General features: G+C 51.2%; 1 protein-coding gene across 3 annotated transcripts; it reads right to left on the reverse strand.

The window, feature by feature from the left end:
* Positions 1–213: 213 nt before the first annotated feature.
* On the reverse strand, positions 214–26,839 carry EIF2AK3 (eukaryotic translation initiation factor 2 alpha kinase 3). 3 transcript variants are annotated; one of them, XM_077280263.1, is made up of 19 exons: positions 26,494–26,839; positions 19,201–19,330; positions 14,307–14,501; positions 14,078–14,208; positions 13,386–13,620; positions 12,695–12,854; positions 11,998–12,138; positions 11,481–11,603; positions 10,711–10,812; positions 9,745–9,965; positions 9,491–9,600; positions 9,109–9,231; positions 7,850–7,999; positions 4,130–4,871; positions 3,115–3,282; positions 2,934–3,035; positions 2,571–2,633; positions 1,746–1,928; positions 214–1,705 (listed from the first exon to the last, which is right to left on the reverse strand). In XM_077280263.1, the coding sequence occupies exons 1-18, from the start codon at positions 26,760–26,762 to the stop codon at positions 1,752–1,754; spliced, it is 3,342 nt and encodes a 1,113-aa protein (XP_077136378.1). In that variant the 5' UTR covers positions 26,763–26,839; the 3' UTR covers positions 214–1,705; positions 1,746–1,751. The 3 variants fall into 3 exon arrangements, with proteins under 3 accessions (XP_077136378.1, XP_077136377.1, XP_077136379.1); XM_077280262.1 differs by having other exon boundaries at positions 214–1,928; XM_077280264.1 differs by lacking the exon at positions 10,711–10,812 and having other exon boundaries at positions 214–1,928; positions 26,494–26,838.
* Positions 26,840–27,134: the final 295 nt, after the last annotated feature.

Here is a 27,134-nt window from a genome sequence, read left to right on the forward strand (position 1 = left end):
GAGCCCAGAAAATATAAAAAGAATTAAAACCCCCACTAGTGGGGTAAGCTCACTGACAGACTATCAGGCAGCAACGTCTCGGTGGAGGAGTGATGTGTGTGCGCGAACGCGCGCGCGCGCGCGCGCGCGCGCGCGCGCGCATGTGTGTGGGGGGGATGGGAGGGAGGTGAAAAGCATGCAAAAGCCAAAATTGTGAAAAATTCTTTACAAAAAAAAAATTTGTAAGATTTATTTTTTTGAGGCCAAAAGGTGTGCATTTAAATAATAAAAAAAAGTTAATTTCACTGCAACAGCAAATACAAAATCAGACATGAGGCCATTTTTCCCCCCGTCTAGTCCTGACAGTGTTCTTTAAAAAGGTGTCCGTGACTTCGAAGTGTGGAAAGACGCGACAGCACGATAGGCGGCCATCACTACAGCGAAACACATTGTGCCTGGGTCCTACCCCTATTAGCCCGGCCCATGATACGGCCGCCTCTCTCCCCCTCACATCTGTCTGGACGCCCCCTTTAAAGCTCCGTGGAGCCATTGGATCCGGTCCTGGGATATCAGAAAGGTTTGGTAGCGGCCCATCGGACCCCGAAACTGACCGGACCCCGAATATAAAAACTCCTACTGGATCCATAAAAGAAAACATAAAAAGATGTGGCCCCTGAAATATTGCAGCGGGCGACCGTACTAGTACTCCTACATGGATTATGGGCGATCGGTAACCTTTCTACCGGACGCTACAAGGGCCATCGATGGGCGATGCCGGCACAGTCATAGGAACATTATGAATGCAGCTCTGGAGGCGACTAGAGTAAAAAAAAAAAAAAAAAGTATTTATTCAGTCCCGACATTATATTGTTAGATTAAGTCTAGAAGTCCATAATAATACGGCTAACGCAGACCTGTCATTATGCCGCAGCCTTAAAGGGGTTGTTGAGGATTAGGGAAATTCTGCCTCCATGTGTGTACAGGTGACATCTGGTATTGCAGCTTTACTTCATTGGGACCAGACACGACCTATAGAAAGACGCGGCGCAGAACACGACATCGGGTTTTCATGGGCTTCATCCGACAGACAGATCTCCTCGCCTTCCTTCATTTTACAAAAATATTTGTTCTCATATAAACCATTGCCGGCCCCCAAAATCCAACGTCTGCTCCAGTCTGTGCTTCACGTTGTGTAAAAAAGCTAAAAAAAATAAAAATAAAAAACTAGACATCGAGACATCATCTTCTAGAAGACTACGGGGTCTGGAGCGAACGATAAGAGGTGCGATGCCCCAAAAGGACAGATCAAGGGGGGGAAAAAAAAATAAAAAATAAAAAGCTCATCCTACTTGACGGCCATTACCAAGTCCGCATAAATCCTCCATTGTGCTCCTTGTCTACTGTAAGACGCGTCCGAACAATATAAAACAAGTCTTGTGCAAGCTCTGAGTCCGGAAGACCCTGGCCTGGCCGGAGACGTTCTGGGGGGCTGGACCGGTGACCGGCCTGGCCGGAGACGTTCTGGGGGGCTGGACCGGTGACCGGCCTGGCCGGAGACGTTCTGGGGGGCTGGACCGGTGACCGGCCTGGCCGGAGACGTTCTGGGGGGCTGGACCGGTGACCGGCCTGGAGTGCTGGACCAGTGACCGGCCGGAGACGTTCTGGAGGGCAGGACCGGTGACCGGCCTGGCAGGAGACGTTCTGGAGGGCTGGACCGGTGACCGGCCTGGCAGGAGACGTTCTGGAGGGCTGGACCGGTGACCAGCTGCCGGTCACTTGCTGGAATGTTTCAGGTTCTTCAGACCGGAAGAGCTGAGGGTCCGCGACCGCTGCCGGAGAATCAGCTTACTGGGAAGTTCGACGTTCTCAAACACAGGGCTGTCTATGATGTCTTCAGCCTCCGGCCGCTCGCTCGGGTTGTGAGAAAGCATGTGCCGGACCATGGTGTGCTGCAAGGACAAACACAGGGGGTCAGATATTAGGCTCCACTGGCACAGGAAGGGCATCACTGTTCTAGTGAAAGGACCGCTGAGTTCTGTGATTGGTGGCAGCTGTCACGTGATCAAAACCGTGCACCCGAGACAGACCGCTGCAACCAATCACACTCCTACATTGCCAGTCCACAAGCCCCCTTTTCTGAGAGCTGCACTCACACTTCAGAGCTGAACTCTTACATATCTTATGCTTATACAGAGGAAGGCAGAAGTCAGCACGTAGGAAGGAAACATCTGCCCCTCAGAAGAGCTCAGCAAACCCGTTAAGGGGTCACGATTGACAAGCTTGCAGATGGTTTCCGATAAGCAGAATTGTGAGTGCAGCTCTAGAGTATAATATCATATTCGTTACATGCAGCGTTAGCATATTTTTTTTTTTATTTTTTTTTTTGGGGGGGGGGGGGGTAACAATTATGACAGTCTCTGCTCAGCTGATTTATGACCACATCAAACGAGAGTAGAACTTCCATGTGGTCATTAGTCAAAAGTATTGCTTTTTGTGCAGCCAATGTAGCCCCAGCCTAAAAGTTAAACTCCCTGAAAGATACTCTGTTGACTCATTCTGCAGTCTCTAGGTCACGAGCAGGAGCCGCTTACCTCCTGGGGATACTGCTGTGTAAACAGGGCTGGAAACTTCAGGTCCCGCAAGTCTGTTAATATCTAAAAAGGGGAAAAAAAAAAAAGTTAAAAGTAAATGTCTGAGTCAACGGAGAGCAGACGTGTGAGCGACATGGACGCGTTACTGTACACAGGAGCTGCCATTACACAGCGTGTACTGCCACCTAGTGGACAGCTTGGACACTGCATGTACTACATTTAACCAGATAAAAAAATAAATAAGAAAATACTACAGCATAAGACTATTCAAGCTCAGAGGACAGCGAGAACCTGTCCGGATGTGAAGTGGGGGGGGGGGTCAGATTTTGCAACACTAGAGCACTTTCTGGCACGGTCACTGACCTGCACTCTCTCCATATTGGTCCCGAACGGATACAGCAGCTCAAATAAGATGAGGCCCAGGGAGAAGATGTCCACCTTGTGAGAGTAACTCTGGCCGCACATCTGGGGACGGAGCAGAAGACGTCCTATCAGGAGGCGCTCCTCCATACACCATGCTGAGGTCGGCATCGCCGCCACCTACCTGCTCGGGGCTCATGTACAGCTTGGTCCCCACCTGCCCGGTATGTCGGGCGTAGGCTGGCATGGGCGTCAGAACGGTTTCTTCATCTTCTTCCTGGTCCATCTCCGTCACCAACCCGAAGTCTCCGACCTTCACAACATCGTCCATCGTAAAGAAAATGTTGGATGGCTACAAAAGAGAAGAGGAATCCATCAAGAGACGGCACTGGATCCGAGAAATACCAGATCTCCCCTTATCACAGCGGTGCCCTTTCCAACTCCCGATTTACAGCACTCTACAGGTCTCGCCCTTAGCTCCTGCGCACAATATGGCAGCTGCCGTCTGACTTCACCGGCCAGCAAGCAAAGTCTTCAAAAACCAGAGATGGTATCCTGCTTCCCAAGTCAAGAATACAAGCCAAATAAAAGGCATGGATCCAACCTTCAGAGGCAAACTATTTGGGGTGGACAATTCCCCTGCACATCATGGCTCATAGCCACCTGTTAAGTCTCTTCAATGGAGTTGTTGACCTCTCGAAAGTGACTGGTGGCATCACCGTGCTGGGACATCAGGGCGCACGTTGGGTATTACTGCTCGATGAGGCACCTACACCTGAGGAGCCTCTTGTCGGGTCCTATTTAATGGACCCACATCATAGAACCCCTCAGTTATTCTATGGTCATATCCCATCATCCAAGATCAGGCAGGAGACCAAGGTCATAGTGACTTTAAAAGTTGTCCAGGTCCTAGATACTGAGGACCTCTCTTTAGGAGGCCCGATCCCCACCGATCTAATATTTTTCACCCCCAAGAATAGCAGTTTGTCGTGTAGATCCCATTCACTTCAATAAGAACTGAGCTGAGACTACACTGCCTGGGACAATCTGGCCCAGCACAGTTTACTTCTGACAGAAGCTCGGTGGGGTGTCAGGTGTCAAGTCTTCACCGATCTGTAGACCATTCATAAGGTTGGGCAAAAACGACTGATGACACCAGAACTTGGAGAACTTTCACCTAGATGAATGGACGTTCGTACCTTCAGATCTCGGTGCATTAGACCTTTACTGTGCAAAAACTGAACGGCTTCTGCAATTTGCAGAAATATATGGAGGCTTTCAGGCCGCGGCCGATCCTCCAGGGTGCAGCGAGCCTCCATCCAGTCTTTGAGGTTCTCCTGGCGGCACAGCTGCATCTGTATATAGAGGTACACCTTAGGGGAGCCGGGGTTCAGCTTCTCCGAAGTATTTTTGGTTAAGTCCAAGTTCAAAGTTTTAGGTCTTGGAGGAGAAATAGACAAAGTGCTGGGTTTGCTCTCGCTGGAGCACGAGTCCTTAGTTCCAGAGTCTCTCTGAGAAAACTCACTGGTGGTGACCACAACGGACACGTCTGGCCTGTTATCTACGTGACTGGATGTGTTGTCACAACCAGAGTCTTCAAAGATGATGGAGGAGGAGGTCCTCTCGTGTAACCCGAGATCCCGCGGAGAATAAAGCCCTCCGGGACCCTCCTCCTCCGTGCTGTGCTCCAGATCACAGTCTGTAAGGACGCTGTCCTGCAGGTTCACAACAGCGACGTCGTCCGAGGAGAAGCGGCGAGGAAACGAGCGCCTCCGATGCCGGCCGGGGTCAACGAGGATAAATCCGGTGGACGGCGAGCTCAGACTCTCTGAAGAAGGGGTGATGACTTCCACCTGCTCCCTCATGGAGTAGGGGTCTGCACTCCGGACCTTAAGGGAAAGGCCGTCCACAGGCGTCGGGGAGCTGAAGGGCCACTCCGTGCTGAAACGACAAAAGGAAGACGTCTCAGTATGGAGTCACAATAATTATTCACCAACTTGTCTTCTCAGCTGGGTGGTTTAAAGAGACTCGTCACCATAGAACGACTGTTCAAACCAAGCCCTGCCGCTCAGTGGAGCCAGTCATTAATACACACCTCCCCACCTGCTTGTTTTCCCTGCTGTTTGACTTGATGTTTTCTGGCTCCATGAAGACAGAGCGGAGATCGACAATAAGCAGGCAGCAGCCATATATAAAAATGACTGGCCCCGCCGGGGAACACAGAGCGGCAGGAATTAGTTTAAAAAGGTAGACTAGAGGTCATCAGTGTATAGTAGGTGTTCCTCTGCAGCATGTGTAATATACACTCCTCCGCTTCAGCACCACCACGGCGTGGCAGCTCAGCTACTACAGCATGACACCACCATGGCGCAGCAGCTCAGCTACTACAGCATGACACCACCACGGCGCAGCAGCTCAGCTACTACAGCACCACCACGGCCCCCCAAAGAAGCCCACGCGCGTCAGGGCTGGTCCCATTGGCATCTCCACACACGGGTTATCATGGGTGAGATCAGAGTTTGGTTTCTAACCTTCACTTACCATGGTCTAATTCTACAAAGCGGGCAGCATTCTTAGGGGCTTTTTTTGCTCTGGTCTCATCTACAACAAATGATGATTAGAACAGTACTATGAGATGGATGCTTTTTGGTTATACTAATAACTTTGACTTGTCAGATATAAGTGGATTAGCAAGCATTATTTACACTGTTATATGGTATATTATTGATTATGTAGGATGTTTGCATGGTCCTTACCCTGTACTATGTGTGGATTTGTGCAGTGGGAATTTTTTGACACTCTGCGCCATTTTTTCCATCGTCTTTCTTTACTATTTGTGAATTTAATATTTGTATCAATGTAATAACATTTGTAATTTTTTTACATATTCTTTGGACTCTGAACTCTATGTCTAGTATAGGTTGAAGCTTCCGTTCGAGTGATCACTTTTATGTCCAATACAATGACACCACAGTGTGTCTTCATCTTTGTTTTGGGTTCGGTTGATATTGAATATAGCACCGCCACGACGCAGCAGCACAGCTACTACAGCACTGCACCGCCACGACGCAGCAGCTCCGCACTACCACAACGCAGCAGCTCAGCTACAACACCGCACCACCATCAAGGGGAGAAAACACTATACATGTGAAATAAGAGTTGGCGGTCTCATCTCTAGGCCCAGCCCAGAGCAAGAGCATATCATTAACACAAAACTGAAAATAAAGATTAAACAACAACCAGAAGACGGATTTCATCACCAGGTATTATTGTAATCAGTATAACGGCGCCGACCTGACACTACAGATTACTGAGCACAATCCTGCTGACAGTTTCCCTTTATGTTTTTTTGTTTTTTTCTTCTTTCTTTTGGTGGAGTTCTTTTTGGCCACTGACTTGCTGTTTTACATGTTCTTTTAGAGCATTTTTCTGGTGGGCTTCAGAGTGGACCTAGCAGAAATAGAAGTTGCATGCTCATACCCTTAAAACCTCACACTTGTCAGCAGATCTCACTGCACGTGGTGCGGACGGCCATCGTAATAATTAGCATTTTGAAGTTTAAACTGAGCCACGAATAATCACATCTGTTACGGTCAGGTGATGGGGAAGGAGAACAGCGCAGCTCCTCACTGCACAGCTCCAGAGCCAACCCGCTCCATACAGGGAATATATAGATTATAATAGGAGTGTTGCTGGCATGCTGAGCAGAGGTTACTGCGCAGAGAGGGTGGAGGAGACAGCACCGTCTCCTATTGCCATAGACTGATCCTGTCAGCAAATTTTTTTATTTTTTTTTAATACAGATGTTAACCATCACTGTAATTGTATGTGTGTCAAAGGGATGACTGCCCAACTGTGTACACAGTGAAACCTATGTTCTGCACACCAAGTTTCTGAAAGTTGAGATATACCGTATTTTTCCGCTTTGTAAGACGCACTTTTTTCCCCCAAAATTTTGGGAGAAAATGGGGGGGGGGGTGCGTCTTACAATGCGGACATACCTTATCGGTGCTGCCGCTGCGGGTGTCCGATGCTTGCCGCCACACTATCCCCGATGCTGCTACCGCGCTGTGTCCCCTGTGCTGCCGCCGCAGCGCTGTGTCCCCTGTGCTGCCGCCGCAGCGCTGTGTCCCCGATGCGGCCTTGTGCTGCTGCCTCCGCGCTGTCACAGGTGCTTGCTGCCGCTCTCTGTCCCGTGCTGCGTGGGGGGCTCTGCAGTTCCATCCATGCTTTCCTGTGCGGTGGATTCTTTCCAGGAAAATGGCCACCGGGAGGTCTCGGGAGATGAGATCTCAGTGCTGAAATCTCATCTCCCGAGATCTTGTTGCTGAGATCTCCATCTGCGCATGTGCCACCTCCTGGCGGCCATTTTCCCGGAAGGAATCCACCGCACAGGAAAGCATGGATGGAACTGCACAACTCCTCCATGTAGCACGGGACAGAGAGCAGCGGCAGCATTGGACAGACCATGGCGTCAAGCATCAGGGACACAGCACGGCAGCAGCACCCGGTAAAAGAGTGGCAGCAAGCATCAGGGACACAGCATGGTGGTAGCACCCGGCAGCAAGGGACAGAGCGCGATGGCAACACCCACCTCCTCCAGCAGCAACGCTGAGACCCCGCTTCACCACAGCCAACACCCCAGTAAGCAATAAGATGCATGGATTATAAGAAGCACCACCATTTTATTAAAAAAGTTTTTTTCCTATTTTTCTCCTCAAAATTTGGGGTGCGTCTTATAAAGCGAAAACTAAGGTGAATGGAGAATATTTATAATAAAAAATGTATGTATGTATGTATGTATGTATGTATGTATGTATGTATGCATGCACACACACATATACATACATACATATATTTTAGCCCCAGTAAGTATAAGTTTATCTTCGGTGATAAAGTGTGATGATCACAGCCCTCACCATCCATCTTTTAGCCACAGCTCATCCATTTTCTCCTGCCATAATTCTGGCGGCTCTTCACGCCAAGCATTGAAATAGCGCACGATCCCAGGATGCTCCAGTTTGGCGAGAGCCTTCACCTCTCGCATCACCTTCTCTCGGGCCAGTTTCCTAGAGAGAGGGCAGAACACATCAGGGTTAGAAGGAAGCGGGCACAGATCAGAAGATTATTAGAGAAGGGGGCTACCTTACATCATGGGGCTATTAAATGTAATTACAACCTTTGTTCTGTCACAGCTGATGTATAGGCAGAAGGGGGCTGGCTTGGCTATTGAAATACGAAGTTAGCCAGCCCTGGATGTACGCCGACACATGATGGAGCAGATAAAGGGGGTGTCATATGGCCTAACAGAACTACATTAGTAAGGTAGAAAAGCAAGCAATTTACAAATTTTCCTTTTGGCTGGACAGCCCCTTAACATGCTAAAACGACCCGCCCAAAAAAATACTTGGCATTAAGGAAGCAAATTTAAAAGGGGAGGTCTTTCTTCTGATAGAAGTCTGCAGTCTTTGTGACTGCACACTGTCAGGATTCAGAAGTCAGCAGACTAATCAGAGCCAGACAACCCCCTTAAGACAAAAAAATAAAAAAAAAAATCTACCATTTTGCTACTGCAGTGTCCGAGTCAATTATTCAAATAAGCCATTTCTTAAAAATGTATATATTATTTTTTTATTCATTCATAGCTTCTGCTCATTATAATTCCACGCTCCCCCTGAATCCCTTTCCTCCAGTGTTTGTGAACAACTCTCTCCATGCTGCCTTCACTGTTATCCACAATGTGGAGAGGGGTGCAAAGGGAAGTATCAATAGTCTATGAGAGGGTAGAACCAGCAGGCTAGATGAAAGGAATAAAGAAAAACAGATGAAATCAGTGCAGGATAGAAGCTGCACCGACACATGAGCCATTATATACATCAATACGCTGAGCTCACATCCAGCCTGTATTACTGGGACAGAAAATCCAACAAGAGAAAAATCTGAAATTCATGAAGGAACGAAGATTAGATACTGAATAATATAATATTTTATTACACATTATATAATATGGCAACTTTATTAGCTAGAACAGGTGTTTTCTAACCCTGGGAGAGTTTCCTTAGGTGTTCTATATCAAGGCAGCAACTTTAAAAGCCAGGCTGAAAAAGGGCTGAAACACAGCAGTGTCCAAGGCTCATCTGATAGCAGAAGTTACAGTGTGGACGATGGCGTCTGTTACCTGTTGGGGAGGCGGATTCTCTTAATGGCGTAGTTACAATCATCAACTTTATTCCGGGCTTCAAACACCACTCCGAAGCCCCCGCGTCCTAAACACCGGATAGGATCAAAGTCGGTCAGATACCTAAAAGAAGAAGTAAGGGGTTAAACCGCAGCAGCCACTGGAAAAGGAGTTTCCCCCATTAAATAAATGTATACCCCCTCTCCCCCATATACAGGATTGTATGACTACTGGGGGTGGAGGAATCTGAGAACCGCCCCCGAGGAATCCAGCTTCCCCGAGCAGCGGCACACACGCTCCTCCTCTGCAGACTCAGTTTTCTCCATCAGTCCCACAGAGGTGAATGAACGGAAGGGTGGTCCACAGATGGACGGGACATTACCGTGACACGTATCCGCAGCCGCTGTCCTCGCGTCTGATCTCCGCCGGGTCCCCGTTCACGGCTTCGTACTTGGTGTCCGTCTGACACTGAGTCTCCGATTCTTTCCTCTTCTGCAGGAAGAATAGATAGAATATAAGAATAGTTGAATAGAATGGGAAAAAAAAAAAAAAAAAATTCTAATAACTTCTAGTCAAACAGCGGAAATGTAGAAAATGCTGAAGAATCGGCGTCCGGACCCCCGGCCCCTCACTCACCCGGGCGCTGCTGGTCGGCTGGAAGAGCCTGCGGACAATGTACGTGGTGGCCGTGATGCACAGCAGGATGGTGCCGATGATCTCCTTCCACCAGGGGAGAAGAACCACCGGATCCTTCTTGCGAATGTTCTTGTAGTTCGGGTTCTCCAGGATCCCAATGGTGATCTGTGTCCCGCGCTTACTGCGCTCTCGCTTGTAGTACGGCAGGTAATAACCGTTATCTAGGGAGAGAAGAACGGAACGTCAGAGCACAGTCAGTCAGTGTACATACATCTGTATGTACACTGACTGCATCGGCAGAACAGGGAGCGCAGCTCTGGGGTATAATACAGGATGTAACTCAGGATCAGTAATGTAATGTATGTACACAGTGACTGCAGCAGCAGAATAGTGAGTGCAGCTCTGGAGTATAATACAGGATGTAACCCAGGATCAGTAATGTATGTACACAGTGACTGCACCAGCAGAATAGTGAGTGCAGCTCTGGAGTATAATACAGGATGTAACCCAGGATCAGTAATGTAATGTATGTACACAGTGACTGCACCAGGAGAATAGCGAGTGCAGCTCTGGAGTGAGAACACATTTCAGAATGCATTACTCATAAGTAATATATAGCTTTTCATGTTACAGAACTATCTAAGGAGATCAGACAAACCAGTGAGCAGGACAGTAGTGATGATGAACACTGCACACACTATGTCACACGATATGTACGATCACTGGTGATAATGGGGGGATGGAGCTGCAGCAATTTACCTCGGATCAGACTTCATTTTATTTTTAGGGCTGAAGACAAATCACATTTAGCCGATGCTCTAAATCTCTAATGTTCTAGATCTGCACTGAGGGGTTAATAAGGCTGTAAATGAACGCTCCTCGGATGCAGCCCACCCACGTTACTGAATGGAGGACGTTACAGCATGAGGACAATGGTGGGTGACGTCACACAGTACACGCATGTACCAAGAGAAGGGTGCTGGCCGGGAAAGGCAGCCAGGCAGACGGCCGCTACTGGGGGCACAGGAGGGTCTTGCTCTTCAAGTCTGATGGATTCTCCGTTCTTTGCTGGAAACAAGGTACAAGGTCAGAAGGACACGACATTGGGGTGGTCTGGTGAGCCTACACTACAGGGGGATGCCTCGTACAGACTGTATTCCCTATAAACACAGTGACCTCAGAGAGGGGACTCCTCTATGACCCCGACAATGGTGCTACCGTCATAGCGGCTCTTGCTGCGGTCGTCCACACACTACAGGGACCTTGTCCTCCGCCTCTAGTGACAATCAGGGAGGTGCTCTACCTGTAAGACTGTGCGGCTACCTGATATCTTCTGTTCCCATACCTGATAGACCCCCATCTCACCTGACGAGCGGCGGCCATCTCACCTGACTGCGCAATACACAGGAACGCTCTCATATACTCTACTACACGCCTTATCGGGCAGAGAACAAAGACCAGCAGGCCGATCCTCATATCCCCTGACATGTTTTTTGAGGATGATTCAGAAGCCCCCCATTCACTTTAGACTGTCAGCAGAGATCGGTGGGGTTCCGATGACGCCAGTCTAATGTGTACGGGGCCTTAAAATTACTGAAACTGCGGCTCTGATCGCATGCGGCCGAGCATCTGATGTAGGAACTTACACAAAAGAGCACAAATGTCAGCACCCCGATAGACAACAGTAAGCTGTGTGACGTCCCCCCCAGAACGAGTCTCCCCCGGCGCACACTCACCGTACGGATACTGGAGCACAGACAGCGCCCCGTTGCTGTACTCCTCATGAGAGAACTTGTCATTACTGAGACATTTATCAAACTCGTCTGATCCGACCATCACAGGCGTCCGGGAAGGAGAATCTAAGGAAGGAGCATTAGATCTATACAGGTTGTATGAGGAAACAATAGTATGGAACTACAACTCCCAGCATTCCCTGACAACTCACAGGTGGCAGAACATAAGCAGTGGCGGCACGTGGGTTACAAGCGCCCGGACAACTAGTCCCATAATAAACCCCTTAATATATAATAAGTGCTTGTGAGAAGTATGTAAAAACTGGAAGTTGCTGCCTATGCAGAGTAGAGCAGGAACCAACAAACTCACCTTGTCTGCTGTGCTCTGCATAGGATCCAACAGCACCGACTGAGAGGTCAAGGCAGCCATTCACTACTTCACTCATCTAGCTCGCCGGCCGCCACTTGCAAAGATTATGGATCCCCCACTGGATACAAGTCCCACAGATAAGAGACTTACGGATTAAAGGCTTCCACTTGATCCTGGGCAGAGATATGATGGCGTTCCCATCGTTCCTGGTGTCCAATGCTGTGGGATTAACTGGGAATTTCTCCGATGGGCGAACAGAGGCCTGCAGATACAGCTGCCCCCGGTACATCCCTGCAGGTGGGAGCGAGACGTCAGCCGAGTGCTTCACTTACACAAGAAAGGCGAGAAGCAGCTTAAGGCTATGTGCACACGTTCAGGATTTCCAGACATTTTCTGCAATAAATCCACATGCGTTTGAGTGTTTTTACCGCAGGTCCCCAATGCAATAATATAGTGGGAAATCCGCAAAAAAAACCCTGCAAAATTAATGAACATGCTGTGTTTTTTACAGCGATGCATTTTTTCGCGGACAAAAAAACGCATCATGTGCACAAAAATTGCAGAATGCAGATTTTTCACTATGAAAAAAAAAAAGGCATACATTATGCATCTTCATTTCGAATGCAATGTGTGCACACAGCCTTAAGATTACTGAAGTTAAAGGGGATGTCCACGACGATGTTTTATTGTACAAATAATCCAATGGTGGTCTTTAAAAGCCACACAGGTATCTAATGAACTGTGGCTGCTCTGCAATGCTGGTGGGAGGACATCAGCAGCTGTATATGGAGGACGGACGGAGAGCGGACGGAGAGCTTCACAAACGCAGTATCGGCATCACACGTACCGAGGTAGAAGCTGGACTCGGTAGCTCCTCTTGCAGCTTCCACCAGATCCTCCTCATCCTCCAGGACATCGTCTGAGGAGTAACTGGTGTCATCGAACAGACTGATGGGCAAGACCTTCCCGTCCCGGACTAACCAGGCCGACGCTATGGGAGTGCAGAACTGGAGAGAGGAGACCAAGTGTTACGGGTGTTCCCTACAATTACAGATTGTACGAGGCAGCAATCTGGAGGTAAACAGCAGTAAGTGTCCAGTTTACCAGCGGCGCCACCACTAGGGAAGTGAAGCATTGCACACCATTAATGGGCAGTCTGTAGGATACACTACGGGACCCCCAGAGAGATGGACGCCTTTTGTAACCTCAAGAACTCTGCTTGCCATTAGTGAATTAAAACAATTGATAAATGGATTCAAAGCCATCAGGGTTAATACTAAAACACAGGTGGGGGTTTGTAATAACTATACGCATTTTGGAAGCAAATTAAGTCTGTATGAAGGTTTACAAAGCCTTTAAAAAGGGAGCAGAACCAGTTCAGATAATATGTATTAGTCTAGATAATTCAAGTAGCCAGGATTCAGGACCAAACATTGGCAAAGTCACCACTAATGCCTTGTGCCTATTTAGGCATATAATGGAGCTCCACTGGGTTCCCTGCCCACCACCCCCTACACGGAGATGATGCCCCTCTGTACCTGATGCTCCCACTCCAAGTGTCCCAGTTGTCTGTTAAAAGCCATGACCTTCCAGTCGGCCACAGAGATCTTGATGACCATGTCCTTCGTGCCAACTTCCAGGTCGTCGACGTCCATGATGATTTTGGAGTCGTCTGTGCCACCGCTGGGTTCGACGTGACCTTCGATGAAACCCACAGCCGGCTCAACGTCTGGGATGTAACGCAGCTCAAAATGACCGACGCTGAAATTCCACCTGAGGGGGAAGTAAAAGGCGCAATTACAGAAGGTAAAAGGGTCGGCAGGACCCTCAGTCACCAAAATAGTTCTTCAGGAGCAGATAGAACCAGACAGCCAAGTCCTCCTGGGTCGGGGGCACAGTGAGGGAACCAAACCCCTCAGATCACCACAGAGCCTTCTAAATAAGACAACGGTTGCAGAAAGGCTTTGCTCACGTCTTAAATTTTTCTTCTTTATTTATTACTGGAAATATTACAACTGGACATGTGAACAGAGCCTAAATGATTGGTGGGGGGGGGGGTCCGATGTTGCAAAAATAAGTAAAAATAAGTGATGGAAGTGAAGATCTACAGCCACATTAATCGTGTCATGAAGAGGACGACTACTGCAGCCGCCCATTACCCCACTATGTCCCAAATTAAGGAACCCACCATCCCCTCTAAATGAAACCATCACGTCGGAGGGGCACTTACTTTTCACCCCCGCTGCGGGGTCCCACCGCTCGCACGGTTTTCTGCTTCCGATGTAACAGTAGGATGTCGTCCTGCTCAGTCTCCTCTTCGTTCCACCGCCGGCAGCCCATGGCGGAGCAGATGTACTTCACCTGTCAGTGTGTACACGGCACAATTACGTAAGTAAAGTCGTCGCCCTGGGGTAACGGCAGCTTGGCCGCCCGCATTCTTCCGGCCCGTGATGACTCACCTTACCGCTGCTGGCACTCAGCCCATAAGTCGTCAGGGACTTTCCTCCAACTAACACGACGTCGTCGCCAAACTTGTACGACGACTCCAGGAGGGACTCCACCGTGAACGGTACGGCTTCCATGCTCTCTCTGTCTCGGTCCCACTGAAAGAGGTCTCCGTCCAGGGAGGGGATTATCATCTTATTCCCGAAGACCTAAGGCGAGAAGAACGGTGTGGTCATGTTATGGGGGAGACGAGAGAGGAGCACCCTCTAGAAGCCCGGGCAGGGATCTGCCCTCATCTGTGCAACTGGGGACAGAAGGACGGGCGTAAAATAAGGGTACGACCTATAGAGAGTCTAATCGGTATTAAAATTGGCTTGATGAGATCTCAGATGCCCATGAGATGCAAGCGAGTCAACGCGGCCTCATGCATGGCCCTAAATAAAACAGACCTGAAACGTCGGCTTCAATACTCATTTATGCATTACATAGAAGCTGGTGAAACTTTATTCAGATCTCAATGCTGTAACATCACTCTGAAGATGTAATGCGTATATTTCCAAAAGGAATAACAGAGGAAAGCACAAAAAAGAAAAAGGAAGAGCGAGTACAACTTTACATAAATCACACTAAAAGCATCGATGAGGCATAGGAGGAAATTAGATGTAGAACTGCCCTACCACCCTAAGGCCATGTGCACACGTTCAGTATTTTTCACTTTTTTTGGTATAAAAACGCCAACATATGCCTCCTATTATTTACAGGGTATTCCGCATTTTTTGTGCAAGTGTTGCATTTTTTTCCGCGAAAAAAAAGCAACATGTTCATTAAATTTGCGGAATTGCGGGGATTCCGCACACCTAGGAGTGCATTGATCTGCTTACTTCCCGCACGGGGCTGTGCACACCATGCGGGAAGTAAGCAGATTATGTGCGGTTGGTACCCAGGGTGGAGGAGAGGAGACTCTCCTCCACGGACTGGGCACCATATAATTGGTAAAAAAAAAAAAGAATTAAAATAAAAAATAGTCATATACTCACCTTCGATGGCCCCCGCAGTCTTCCCGCCTCTCAGGTGCATGCTGCCGCTTCTGTTCCTATAGATGGTGTGGTGAAGGACCTGCGATGACGTCACCGCTGTGATCTGCTTTCACTTTACGGCCGGGAGTCAGTCAGTGCGGGAAGCAGACGGCAAGGGACCTGACGGACACCGGAATGTGAGTATGTACTGTTTGTTTTTTTTTTACATTTACGACGGTAACCAGGGTAAACATCGGGTTACTAAGCGCGGCCCTGCGCTTAGTAACCCGATGTTTACCCTGGTTACCCGGGGACCTCGGCATCGTTGGTCGCTGGAGAGCTGTCTTTGTGACAGCTCCCCAGCGATAACACAACGACTTACCAACGATAACGGCCAGGTCGTATCGCTAGTCGTGATCGTTGGTAAATCGTTTTGTGAGACGGTACCCTAACAACGGTGATTGATAAGGGGGTGATAACATGAAGAAAAGCTCCTGTATGCCACCAAGATCACAAGGGGAAAAGAGGACAGTAAAGAGCTGTGACACGTTAGAAGGCTCAAAGACTATGGAGAGAGTAGTGCAAATAGTGTCTTGTCAAGAGTGGGAGATTTACACAAAATCTTCCTTGTCTTCTATGTTAGAAGGATGATAACATGAAGAAAAGCTCCTGTATCCCACTGGAGAGATGACAGTGAAGAGATGCGACATGTTAGAAGAGGTGATAACATGAAGAAAAGCTCCTGTATTCCTTCTAGGATCACTGGAGGTCACGAGTCAGATGACCAAGACTGAGCTCCATCTTGGCTATACAGTAAAGCTTCTCCTGCCGCTCCACGAAATCCCCACATTCTGCCCCAAATCTCAGACGGAATGTTCAGAGCCGAGATTCCAGAGTGCAGGTTAGACCCCTATATCCCAACCCTGGGGCACTACATACATCTTTGCCAGTGCAACGGGTGACAGATGCCCCAAAATAAAGTAAATTTAAAAAAAAAAAAAAAAAAAAAAAAAAAAAAAATTATGAAGGAGCAGAAATCATTCACAAAAAAGGAGATTTTTGTGTACTCACCGTAAAATCTCTCTCTTAGCCTCTAATTGGGGGACACAGGACCATAGGCTTAGTGTCGCAAAGGAGGCACACCTAAAGATTTTTACTCCGTTTTACTCCGTTTCCCGTTTTCTGACGGGATTACAGATGAAGAAAAGAGGGTCTCCTGTGAGACTCCCGGCATGGCTCCTTCCTCGGCCCCCTATTATGGGGTGCCCAGTGATGCTGCCTGTACAGGCCCTACCTGAGGTGTCTCAACCTAATACCCCCAGAGGGGGATAGGGAGGGTGCTTTTGTCACACCTTCAGGGGCCTTTATCCTCGCCTCGACCTCAACCCAGAAACCAAAAGGAATTGGGGAAGGAGGGGGGTCTCGACTTCGAACCAACACCCGAGGGGCTGGGGAAGGAGCAGCATGGGGAATAGCCATCTCAACTTCAACTGGGCACCCCATAATAGGGGGCCGAGGAAGGAGCCATGCCGGGAGTCTCACAGGAGACCCTCTTTTCTTCATCTGTAATCCCGTCGGAAAACGGGAAACGGAGTAAAACGGAGTAAAAATCTTTAGGTGTGCCTCCTTTGCGACACTAAGCCTATGGTCCTGTGTCCCCCAATGAGGCGACAGAGTAATGTAGCTCACTATTTGGTTGGATTTTGGAGCGAACAAAAAAAATAAAAAAGGATGCAAATTGTTCAAGGGGGAGAAAAAAAACAAACAAACAAAAAAAAAAACAGAAGACAAAATAAAGTGATTTATAGGGGGCTGCCATGTGACAGACATTACTGCCGGCCGGGTGCTCAGGTGCCAGAATAGGAGAGATGAATATTTATGAATGAGCCGCCTCAGGCTCCACAACCCGCGCCGCTCAGCGTCAGCCCCCGGGGACTGCGGGAGGTGAAGGCCACTGTAGCTGCCGGATGACATCAGCCCCTGTGTGAGGACATTACCTCACCCCTCATGTAATGAGTCACGGTACGAGCGGCCTCAGCCAACGCAGGGCAAACACATAATGAAGCCGCCTGACTGAGGAGCAGCCGTGAGGTACTTTCCCTTCAATAGAAAAAACAACATCTGATCTTCTAGAGATAGAGCTAATCCTGCCCTGAGGTGATCAGTGCCGGCCTGGAATAACGAGCTCTCCCCGAGCGATCGGTGACATTGCCGAGGACTCAGCGCTGGATGACGGAATGCCACGGTGACAGATGGACGATCGCTAAGGGATCAACCGATCACAAGAATCCAAGTGACCGAGACATTAAAGAAAAAAAAACAAAAACACAACAGACACTACGTCACAAGCGAGACCTGCCCCATCGCTAGCAGCGGATGTGCACGGCGTGTCCTGAGGATGTATCCGAGGTCCACGGTGTCAGTGCCCCGTCATGTACGTCGCCCTCTGTCACCGACCACCACAGCTTTCCCAGCACGAGACTACGCTCCTCCGGCAGCCTGCAATATTACAGCCATGCGGCAGGGCTCCACCACCTGGTGACACTCATCTGTGCGAATGGCTGCTCCGTCTTTAGGGGCCACTTTAATAAAGAAAACCCCTTTAAACCCCCAGTCATACTCCCCTAGAGCCAGTGTGGGGGTAGTGGTCACTGGCGGCAGTCAGGTGACTAAGAAGTACGCTGTACAAACTCACCTGACCACTGCAGGCAATCACAGGCTGCAGCGGTCAGGCAACTGATAAACGTCACCACTTCCTATTGCTGCACAGATTAAGGATCCAGGTGGGTGACAGTTTGCACATGTATATATAAAAAAACTAAAATAAAATTCTTCATGCTGGCCGGTTTATGCCTTTAAAATGCTTCTCCATTCTTAAGGGCAAAAACCACAAAAAACGAGCCGAGTCGGAGTTAGTATACATGCAACAAAACACATGTTCACATTTGGCCATTAAACAGACAGAGCCCACAAGAAAGTAAGTGATCACACTCCCCACTGTAAAGTCCTTTATCTGCCCTTATTCACACTGAGGTCACATCGTAAAGGTTTAAAATGCTTTAAATTTTACAGCTCGTTGCCAAGGTTACTGGCCACCTCAGATCGAGTCTGGTAAGTGAGAAGCATGCGCTTACAAAGCATCTGCTATACAGTTCTTAAGTGCTGCTCTGAGTTTGGCTGATGGTCTTCTATGTAAGTGCTGCGACTGCTAGGAGTCTGGAAGAAGTAACCAGGACCCGAGGAGCAGCCGGCGCCGCTGAGAGAGAGACAGCCGATGAAGAGCAGCCGGCGCCGCTGGGAGAGGGGCAGCCGATGAAGAGCAGCCGGCGCCGCTGGGAGAGGGGCAGCCGATGAAGAGCAGCCGGCGCCGCTGGGAGAGGGGCAGCCGATGAAGAGCAGCTGGCGCCGCTGGGAGAGGGGCAGCCGATAAAGAGCAGCCGGCGCCGCTGGGAGAGGGGCAGCCGATAAAGAGCAGCCGGCGCCGCTGGGAGAGGGGCAGCCGATAAAGAGCAGCCGGCGCCGCTGGGAGAGGGGCAGCCGATAAAGAGCAGCCGGCGCCGCTGGGAGAGGGGCAGCCGATGAAGAGCAGCCGGCGCCGCTGGGAGAGGGGCAGCCCATGCTGCTGATCTGAACTGTCAATCATCAGGAGAGCACTACACCCAAGCAAACAAGTCAGAAGGAAGGGGGATCAGCGTGCCCCTGATTAACCGCTTACCTCACACTTATACCCTCCTCGATCAAAAATGTCTTGAAAATGCTAAAAGGAGTAGTTTTACGCTCATGTGAAATATGTAGGGCAACCTCTGGTCAGCCGACACAATCAGCCCTTCATAAGATACGACATGTTGGAGCAGCCATTTTACTCCACCTCCTGCCCGAGGACCCGACGTACCTCTGGTTTACTGAGGCTGGAGGACACGAGCGACCCCGAGCCCACATCCAGGTCCCACTGCTTCCTGCCATGATTGTCTGCATCCAGCGCTGCAATCCTCCCATCCAGTGTGCTGATGATCACCAGGGATCTGGAGAAGGGGGAAATAAAATTAAAAAAAAAAAAAAAAAAAAACCTTTAGTGAAGAGATAAGCAAAAAAGCAAAGTAACCATATCAGGAGTGGGGACTACAAATACCAGCATGCACATCTCATTCTATGGACTGTCATTTCTTCATTATATTATGGCCTGGAGATTTTTCTCATTTGCTGCCCCTGTGAGGTCACTGGAGGAAAGGGAAACATGGGAGACGCAGGAAGTCACCGTCCACAGAAGTGCCAGCTGCTCACACTGGAGGCCTGCTCCTCCGCACACAGCACTGCTGCTACAGCGCCAGGGGGTAACCCGTCACTTCATAGTCTCCGAAATAACCATCACAAGTCACGTCCTCCATATTCTAGGAATTCCATATGAACAAGAGTGATGAGAGGTCACACTGTAGGGCGAGCTGTGGGGGGTCCCCATCACACTGTGTGTAGGGCGAGCTGTGGGGGGTCCCCATCACACTGTGTGTAGGGCAAGCTGTGGGGGGTCCCCATCACACTGTGTGTAGGGCGAGCTGTGGGGGGTCCCCATCACACTGTGTGTAGGGCGAGCTGTGGGGGGTCCCCATCACACTGTGTGTAGGGCGAGCTGTGGGGGGTCCCCATCACAGTGTGTAGGGCGAGCTGTGGGGGGTCCCCATCACACTGTGTGTAGGGCAAGCTGTGGGGGGTCCCCATCACACTGTGTGTAGGGCGAGCTGTGGGGGGTCCCCATCACACTGTGTGTAGGGCGAGCTGTGGGGGGTCCCCATCACACTGTGTGTAGGGCGAGCTGTGGGGGGTCCCCATCACAGTGTGTAGGGCGAGCTGTGGGGGGTCCCCATCACACTGTGTGTAGGGCGAGCTGTGGGGGGTCCCCATCACACTGTGTGTAGGGCGAGCTGTGGGGGGTCCCCATCACACTGTGTGTAGGGCGAGCTGTGGGGGGTCCCCATCACACTGTGTGTAGGTCGAGCTGTGGGGGGTCCCCATCACAGTGTGTAGGGCGAGCTGTGGGGGGTCCCCATCACACTGTGTGTAGGGCGAGCTGTGGGGGGTCCCCATCACACTGTGTGTAGGGCGAGCTGTGGGGGGTCCCCATCACACTGTGTGTAGGGCGAGCTGTGGGGGGTCCCCATCACACTGTGTGTAGGGCGAGCTGTGGGGGGGTCCCCATCACACTGTGTAGGGCGAGCTGTGGGGGGGGGTCCCCATCACACTGTGTGGCGAGCTGTGGGGGGGGGTCCCCATCACACTGTGTAGGGCGAGCTGTGGGGGGGGGTCCCCATCACACTGTGTGTAGGGCGAGCTGTGGGGGGTCCCCACCACACTGTGTAGGGCAAGCTGTGGGGGGTCCCCATCACACTGTGTAGGGCGAGCTGTGGGGGGTCCCCACCAGTGTGTAGGGCGAGCTGTGGGGGGGGGGTCCCCACCACACTGTAGGGCGAGCTGTGGGGGTCCCCCATCACTCCGTAGGGGGGGCTGTGGGGGTCCCTCACCACACTGTAGGGGGGCTGTGGGGGTCCATCATACTGTGTGTAGGGGGGCTGTGGGGGTCCCCATCACACTGTAGGGGGAGCTGTGGGGGGGGGGGTTGTCCTTCATCATACTGTGTGTAGGGGGGGCTGTGGGGGTCCCCATCACACTGTAGAGGGGGCTGTGGGGGGGTCCTTCATCATACTGTGTGTAGGGGGAGCTGTGGGGGTCCCCCATCACACTGTGTAGAGGGGGCTGTGGGGGGGTCCCCATCATACTGAGGGGCGAGCTGTTGGGGTCCTCCATCATACTTTTATCAGGGGACAAGCACAGGGCAGCACGGTGGCGCAGTGGTTAGCACAGCAGCCTTGCAGCGCTGGAGTCCTGGGTTCTAATCCCACCTTGGACAACATCTGCAAAGAGTTTGTATGTTCTCTCCGTGTTTGCGTGGGTTTCCTCCGGGCACTCCGGTTTCCTCCCACATTCCAAAGACATACTGATAGGGAATTTAGATTGTGAGCCCCATTGGGGACAGTGATGATAATGTGTGCAAAAACTGTAAAGCGCTGCGTAATATGTTAGCGCTATATAAAGATTATTATTATTATTATATACCGCCGTACTACCATTTCCAGTGCTGAACAAACAAAAAACAGACAACAAAGGACACTGTTCCAAGACGCGCGTCGGGGTGTGCGCCGCACTGTGAACCGGGGACCACCACCAGGTACTCATTTATGCTGTTCAAACTATCCTTATCTATCTTATCTTACTATGACCTTATCTGTATTGTCATACGCTACACACCTATGCGCTGCATGTTTTCTCCTGATGGCTACCTTATTACTTATCAGGTGATTGACCTACACATTTGTATTCATTTTTTCAGCACTGCAGTTTTCCATACGACATGGATGGGTTCACAGAGAAGCACTATTCATTGTTTTGCGTTCAGCATGCTTGCCACATCTTTATTTTTACTTTTAACTTTATATTATATTGTGTATTTATTTATTATTGGGTTTAAACCCACAGATCTTCATTCCACTATTATAATTGGGTTTCCCCATCTTGGGCTTAGTTTTCTGCACCTCCAGTCAAACTTGCCTCTTGTTTTATACCTCTTGTGGTCCCCGATTCGTTCATATGAATTAGGTTGTATATCATTGTTATTTATTTTACCATGTAATTGTGCAGGTACTCTTGCACACTAATAAAAAAAAAAAAAAAAACACTGTCATTCACCTTTAAGGCATTTTATACTTTCTATATTTGTGTCCCTCCCCCTACTTCTGTGTCTTAATCCATGTCCAGTGGTCCTTTGGTTTTCATTTCCAGTGCTGACAGAATGTCACGTACAGTGTGGGAAGACTGAGTGCAACCCAAGGGGAAGGAAGCCCAAACGCTATGGAAAGAGGGAGTGGAGATCCTTAGGCAGATCTAATAGCACCCTGCCGCCCCCATCATCCCTATATTGGTTCCACACCAATCGCCGAGCAGGAACCCAAGCTCAGTATATACTCAGAGCTAGGCCCAGAGGAGGGAAGGGGGTGGGGTGTCACTGGTCAGTCCCCACTGTACACTCAAGAGAAGGAAGAAGTAACTTAACTTGAGCAGACTCCAGAGCGGTAACACCAAAACGTCCTCCCAACAGAACGTTTGGTGTTACAGAAGAATTAAGAAGACGTCTGCAGTGCCAAACCCAGAGACCTCCTGCAGCCAGATGTAGAGCGACTGTCTGCAGCCTCTGACACACCCGGCCTGCGGACTCCCTCTAAAAATAAAAAAGTCTACGTATTCAGATTACAATCTGAGAAGAATTGCCCCTTCGTACAAGCCATTGGTGGGGTCTGAACACCCAAACCCTCCTCAGGTTAAATGGAGGTTGATTTTCACTGACCGAGACCACAATGATGGTGCGGTGCACAGACGATAGGACTATGGACGCCCATTCTAGAGATCATGCATCGTGTATCCCATGGAGAGACTAGAAATAAATTTAGCAACACAACCCTTTAAAATGAATTCTCAAGCACTTAGGTCATCCATATCAGACTGTTGGTGGTCTGACCTACAGCAGAGCACTGCGCACTGTAGTGGCTGTCCTCAGGTACTGCAGCTCAGATCACATTCAATTCAATGGGTCATACCCCCATGATCTGATCAATATCAAAGACCTGGTAAATCCCTTTAAGTCTGACTCAGAAGGCTGATATTTCAGATTAAACAAAAAGAAAAAAAAAAAAAAAAAAAGTGTTTGCGAGTAAAAGTATAATCACTTACTACTCGGATCTCTAGGAAAGCCGGGTGACCCCTGACGGGTATCATGACTACGAGGGTCTCCAGTAAAGCTGGGTGACCCCCCCCACCCTGACATGTAACATGACTACGATGGTCTCCAGGAAAGCTGGGTGACCCCTGACGGGCAACATCACTACAAAGCCGCCAAGACGCTGACTGGTTTTACTGCAGCGGTTGCTAGAGAAGAAGTGGCGACAATTCCCTCCGCACCCTCCTCTGTCGTCTAATTGCCCCCAAGGGGCGGACGAGGCAGCAGAAATAGCCCGGAATGCACAGCAGCAGCAAAAGCAGCACCGCCCCATAGTCAGGAGAAGGAACGAGGAGAAGGTGACATTTACATGGGACTGACTGCACTATTCCTGATGGATGGGGACTAGAAATTGCTCAAAACCGACAGTGAGGTGTCCCGGCCACCCGCAATGGAAACGTTTCGCCGGGTCATGTGACCTGCGCAAATATTTACCCTGCACAGACCGGAACGAAGCAAGATTTACTGCTGGATCAGGAGCCGAGCGGAGACGGAAAATGAAGATGAGAAACATCGAGGAAGAAGCCGGATTAGCGGATATTCTGGATTATCAGACGGTTGGAGAAAAAGGCCAGAAAAGTTTCTGGCCGAGCTCAATGCCAGAAGGTGAAGCGGTGCTGCCCGCAAAAGTCTATGGCACCCAAGCCCACCGGCAACAGCCTTATAGACTTAGAATGAAGTGGTGGCAGGGAATGGTGGGATTAGGTTTGTAATAAAACAAGAGCATCCGGTCAGGTCCGGCCCCCCGTGCCCGGTGTCTGGCCTGGAGCCTCGTGGTAACATGGGGTCCAAGTGACTGCTAGATGGGTGGTGGCAGGCAGATACTAGACATGGTGTCCTACATGTGATATCGGAAGCCCAGAGCGGCCCACCACGCTGCCCACCAGTCCCAGGGCCCACATCAGTGGGGGATCCTATGGCTTTGTTTCTAGAACTGGGATAAATGGCTCCTGCAGCGTCCTGGGATGACGGCGGCCATTGCACATCCTCGCTCCGCTGCATCCACGGGAGGATAAGTGACAGTTACAGGTGTCAGAAGCTGAACTATATCGAGGGTGAGGAAGGAAACCGGGGGGCTTCAATGCGAAAACGAAGGGTTAAGGGCCACTTATTACCATGTACAGATATCAGGGGACAGAACAGATCTGTAAAACGGTCGTATTACACTGAGGCCGGAGGAAAGGACAGACGGCGTCATCATAATCACAGATTCTCTGCCGTACGAGACCCCCGACACCGCAGCCGGCCCCTCTACCGTGCGAGCCACCCCCCGACACCGCAGCCGGCCCCTCTACCGTGCAAACCCCCGACACCGCAGCTGGCCCCTCTACCGTGCAAACTCCCGACAACGCAGCCGGCCCCTCTACAGTGCAAACTCCCGACAACGCAGCCGGCCCCTCTACAGTGCAAACCCCCGACACCGCAGCCGGCCCCTCTACCGTGCAAACTCCCGACACCGCAGCCGGCCCCTCTACCGTGCAAACTCCCAATACTGCAGCCGGCCCCATCTACCGTGCAAACTCCCAATACTGCAGCCGGCCCCTCTACCGTGTGAGCCCCCCGACACCGCAGCCGGCCCCTCTACCGTGCAAACTCCCGACACCGCAGCCGGCCCCTCTACCGTGCAAACTCCCAATACTGCAGCCGGCCCCTCTACCGTGCAAACTCCCAATACTGCAGCCGGCCCCTCTACCGTGCAAACTCCCAATACTGCAGCCGGCCCCTCTACCGTGCAAACTCCCAATACTGCAGCCGGCCCCTCTACCGTGCAAACTCCCAATACTGCAGCCGGCCCCTCTACCGTGCAAACTCCCAATACTGCAGCCGGCCCCTCTACCGTGCAAACTCCCAATACTGCAGCCGGCCCCTCTACCGTGCAAACTCCCAATACTGCAGCCGGCCCCTCTACCGTGCAAACTCCCAATACTGCAGCCGGCCCCTCTACCGTGCAAACTCCCAATACTGCAGCCGGCCCCTCTACCGTGCAAACTCCCAATACTGCAGCCGGCCCCTCTACCGTGTGAGCCCCCCAACACCGCAGCCGGCCCCTCTACCGTGCAAACTCCCAATACTGCAGCCGGCCCCTCTACCGTGCAAACTCTCAATACCGCAGCCGGCCCCTCTACCGTGCAAACTCCCAATACCGCAGCCGGCCCCTCTACCGTGTGAGCCCCCCGACACCGCAGCCGGCCCCTCTACCGTGCAAACTCCCGATACCGCAGCCGGCCCCTCTACAGTGCAAACTCCCGATACCGCAGCCGGCCCCTCTACCGTGTGAGCCCCCCCAACACTGCAGCCAGCCCATCTACCTTGTGAGCCCCCGACACCACAGCCGGCCCCATTGCCATGCGAGCCCCGACACTGCAGCCAGCCCCTCTACAGTGAGAGCCCCCGACACCACAGCCGGCCCCTCTACAGTGAGAGCCCCCGACTCCGCAGCCGGCCCATCTACCAAGCGAGCACCAACAATGTATACAAGGAGGCCTGGAGGTCTTCCCTAATAAATATACCATGATGGGGGAGTGTGGAGCCAGGAAGGAGCGCTTCCCTAATACGGAGCAGCCAGTGTCGCACTAGTGGGGTCTTTACCTCACTGAGGATCAGCATCTTAGGGCAATGGAGACAAGTACGGCCGCTCCATACAGGCCACGTGCACCAGGGGCCACAGCTGTGTGGTGCAGGTACTTATCCCATGTGGGGCCCCATAGTGCAGCCATGCCAGGAGCAGAGGGAGGGGCACAGTGCACCAATGCCTGCAGACCCCTATGGGAGCAGTGATCTCCTACATGGGGACTACAAGCCCCAGCACAGCCCCTGCAGGGAGTAGTAGTCTCGGTGAGAGGCACAGTGCCTGCAGACCCCTATGGGAGCAGTGATCTCCTACATGGGGACTACAAGCCCCAGCACAGCCCCTGCCAGGAGTAGTAGTCTCGGTGAGTGGCACAGTGCCTGCAGACCCCTATGGGAGCAGTGATCTCTTACATGGGGACTACAAGCCCCAGCACAGCTCCTGCAGGGAGTAGTAGTCTCGGTGAGAGGCACAGTGCCTGCAGACCCCTATGGGAGCAGTGATCTCCTACATGGGGACTACAAGCCCCAGCACAGCCCCTGCTGGTAGTAGTAGTCTCGGTGAGAGGAACAGTGCCTGCAGACCCCTATGGGAGCAGTGATCTCCTGCAGGCGGACTACAAGCCCCAGCACAGCCCCTGCTGGTAGTAGTAGTCTCGGTGAGGGGAACAGTGCCTGCAGACCCCTATGGGAGCAGTGATCTCCTGCAGGCGGACTACAAGCCCCAGCACAGCCCCTGCTGGTAGTAGTAGTCTCGGTGAGTTGCAGGATGGACTCGGCAGCGCCTCCTGCGGTCACCTGGGTCTGCGCTCCTCCCGGCCGCTCTCCTCCTGCTCCGCTGCAGACTCGTCGTCCTCCACGATCACATCTCCGGTCGGAAAAGCCGCCGCAGCCCCGAGTCCCGGCGCCAGAGAGCGGAGCCCGCGGCTGTCCTCCTGCTCCTCCTCCCAGGGGTATCCGGCGTCTCTCCCCGGAGCGCCCTGCTCCACCAGCCCGGCAGCGACCACTCCAAGCAGCAGCAGCACGGCAGTCACAGGCCCGCACAGCCGCCGCATCAGGCCCACCATGGCCAAGCTCACATCTGCACGGAGCGTCCGCTCACACGTCCTCCCTCCGCGCCGCCATGATACCTATATAGGTATAGCAGACTCCCCCCGAGTGCGCCGCCACCAGGGCCGCCTCCGAGCCAATCACAGGGCGAAGAGATGACACATCGTGCGTCTATTGGTTACCACACCTGTCACTCTTCTCTCTAGGTCTCCGCCCACTAACAAACTCAGCCCGAGTCTATTGGTGAATGAGTGAAGCGCTGTCAGTAGAGAACGCAAAGCATCTCGGGAAGTTCCCTGCGTAGCCTCCACCTGTCAGCCAATCACGTCCTTCCATCGCTTCCTTCTGTTTACTATTTTTTTCTTCGGAACGTCCTTAGAAGCTGATTA

This window comes from Ranitomeya variabilis, chromosome 1 (assembly GCF_051348905.1).
Source record: "Ranitomeya variabilis isolate aRanVar5 chromosome 1, aRanVar5.hap1, whole genome shotgun sequence".
NCBI lineage: Eukaryota > Metazoa > Chordata > Amphibia > Anura > Dendrobatidae > Ranitomeya > Ranitomeya variabilis.

What these genes read in the sequence shown, in the direction of transcription:
- EIF2AK3 (XM_077280263.1), bottom strand. Translation starts at nt 26,762, where the DNA reads ATGGTGGGCCTGATGCGGCGGCTGTGCGGGCCTGTGACTGCCGTGCTG. An exon ending in CGGCCAGCACCCTTCTCTTG is followed by an intron (nt 9,966 to 10,710) that starts GTACATGCGTGT and finishes TTCTCTCCCTAG; the next exon opens with ATAACGGTTATTACCTGCCG. An exon ending in CTGTGGCTAAAAGATGGATG is followed by an intron (nt 4,872 to 7,849) that starts GTGAGGGCTGTG and finishes TTGTCGTTTCAG; the next exon opens with CACGGAGTGGCCCTTCAGCT.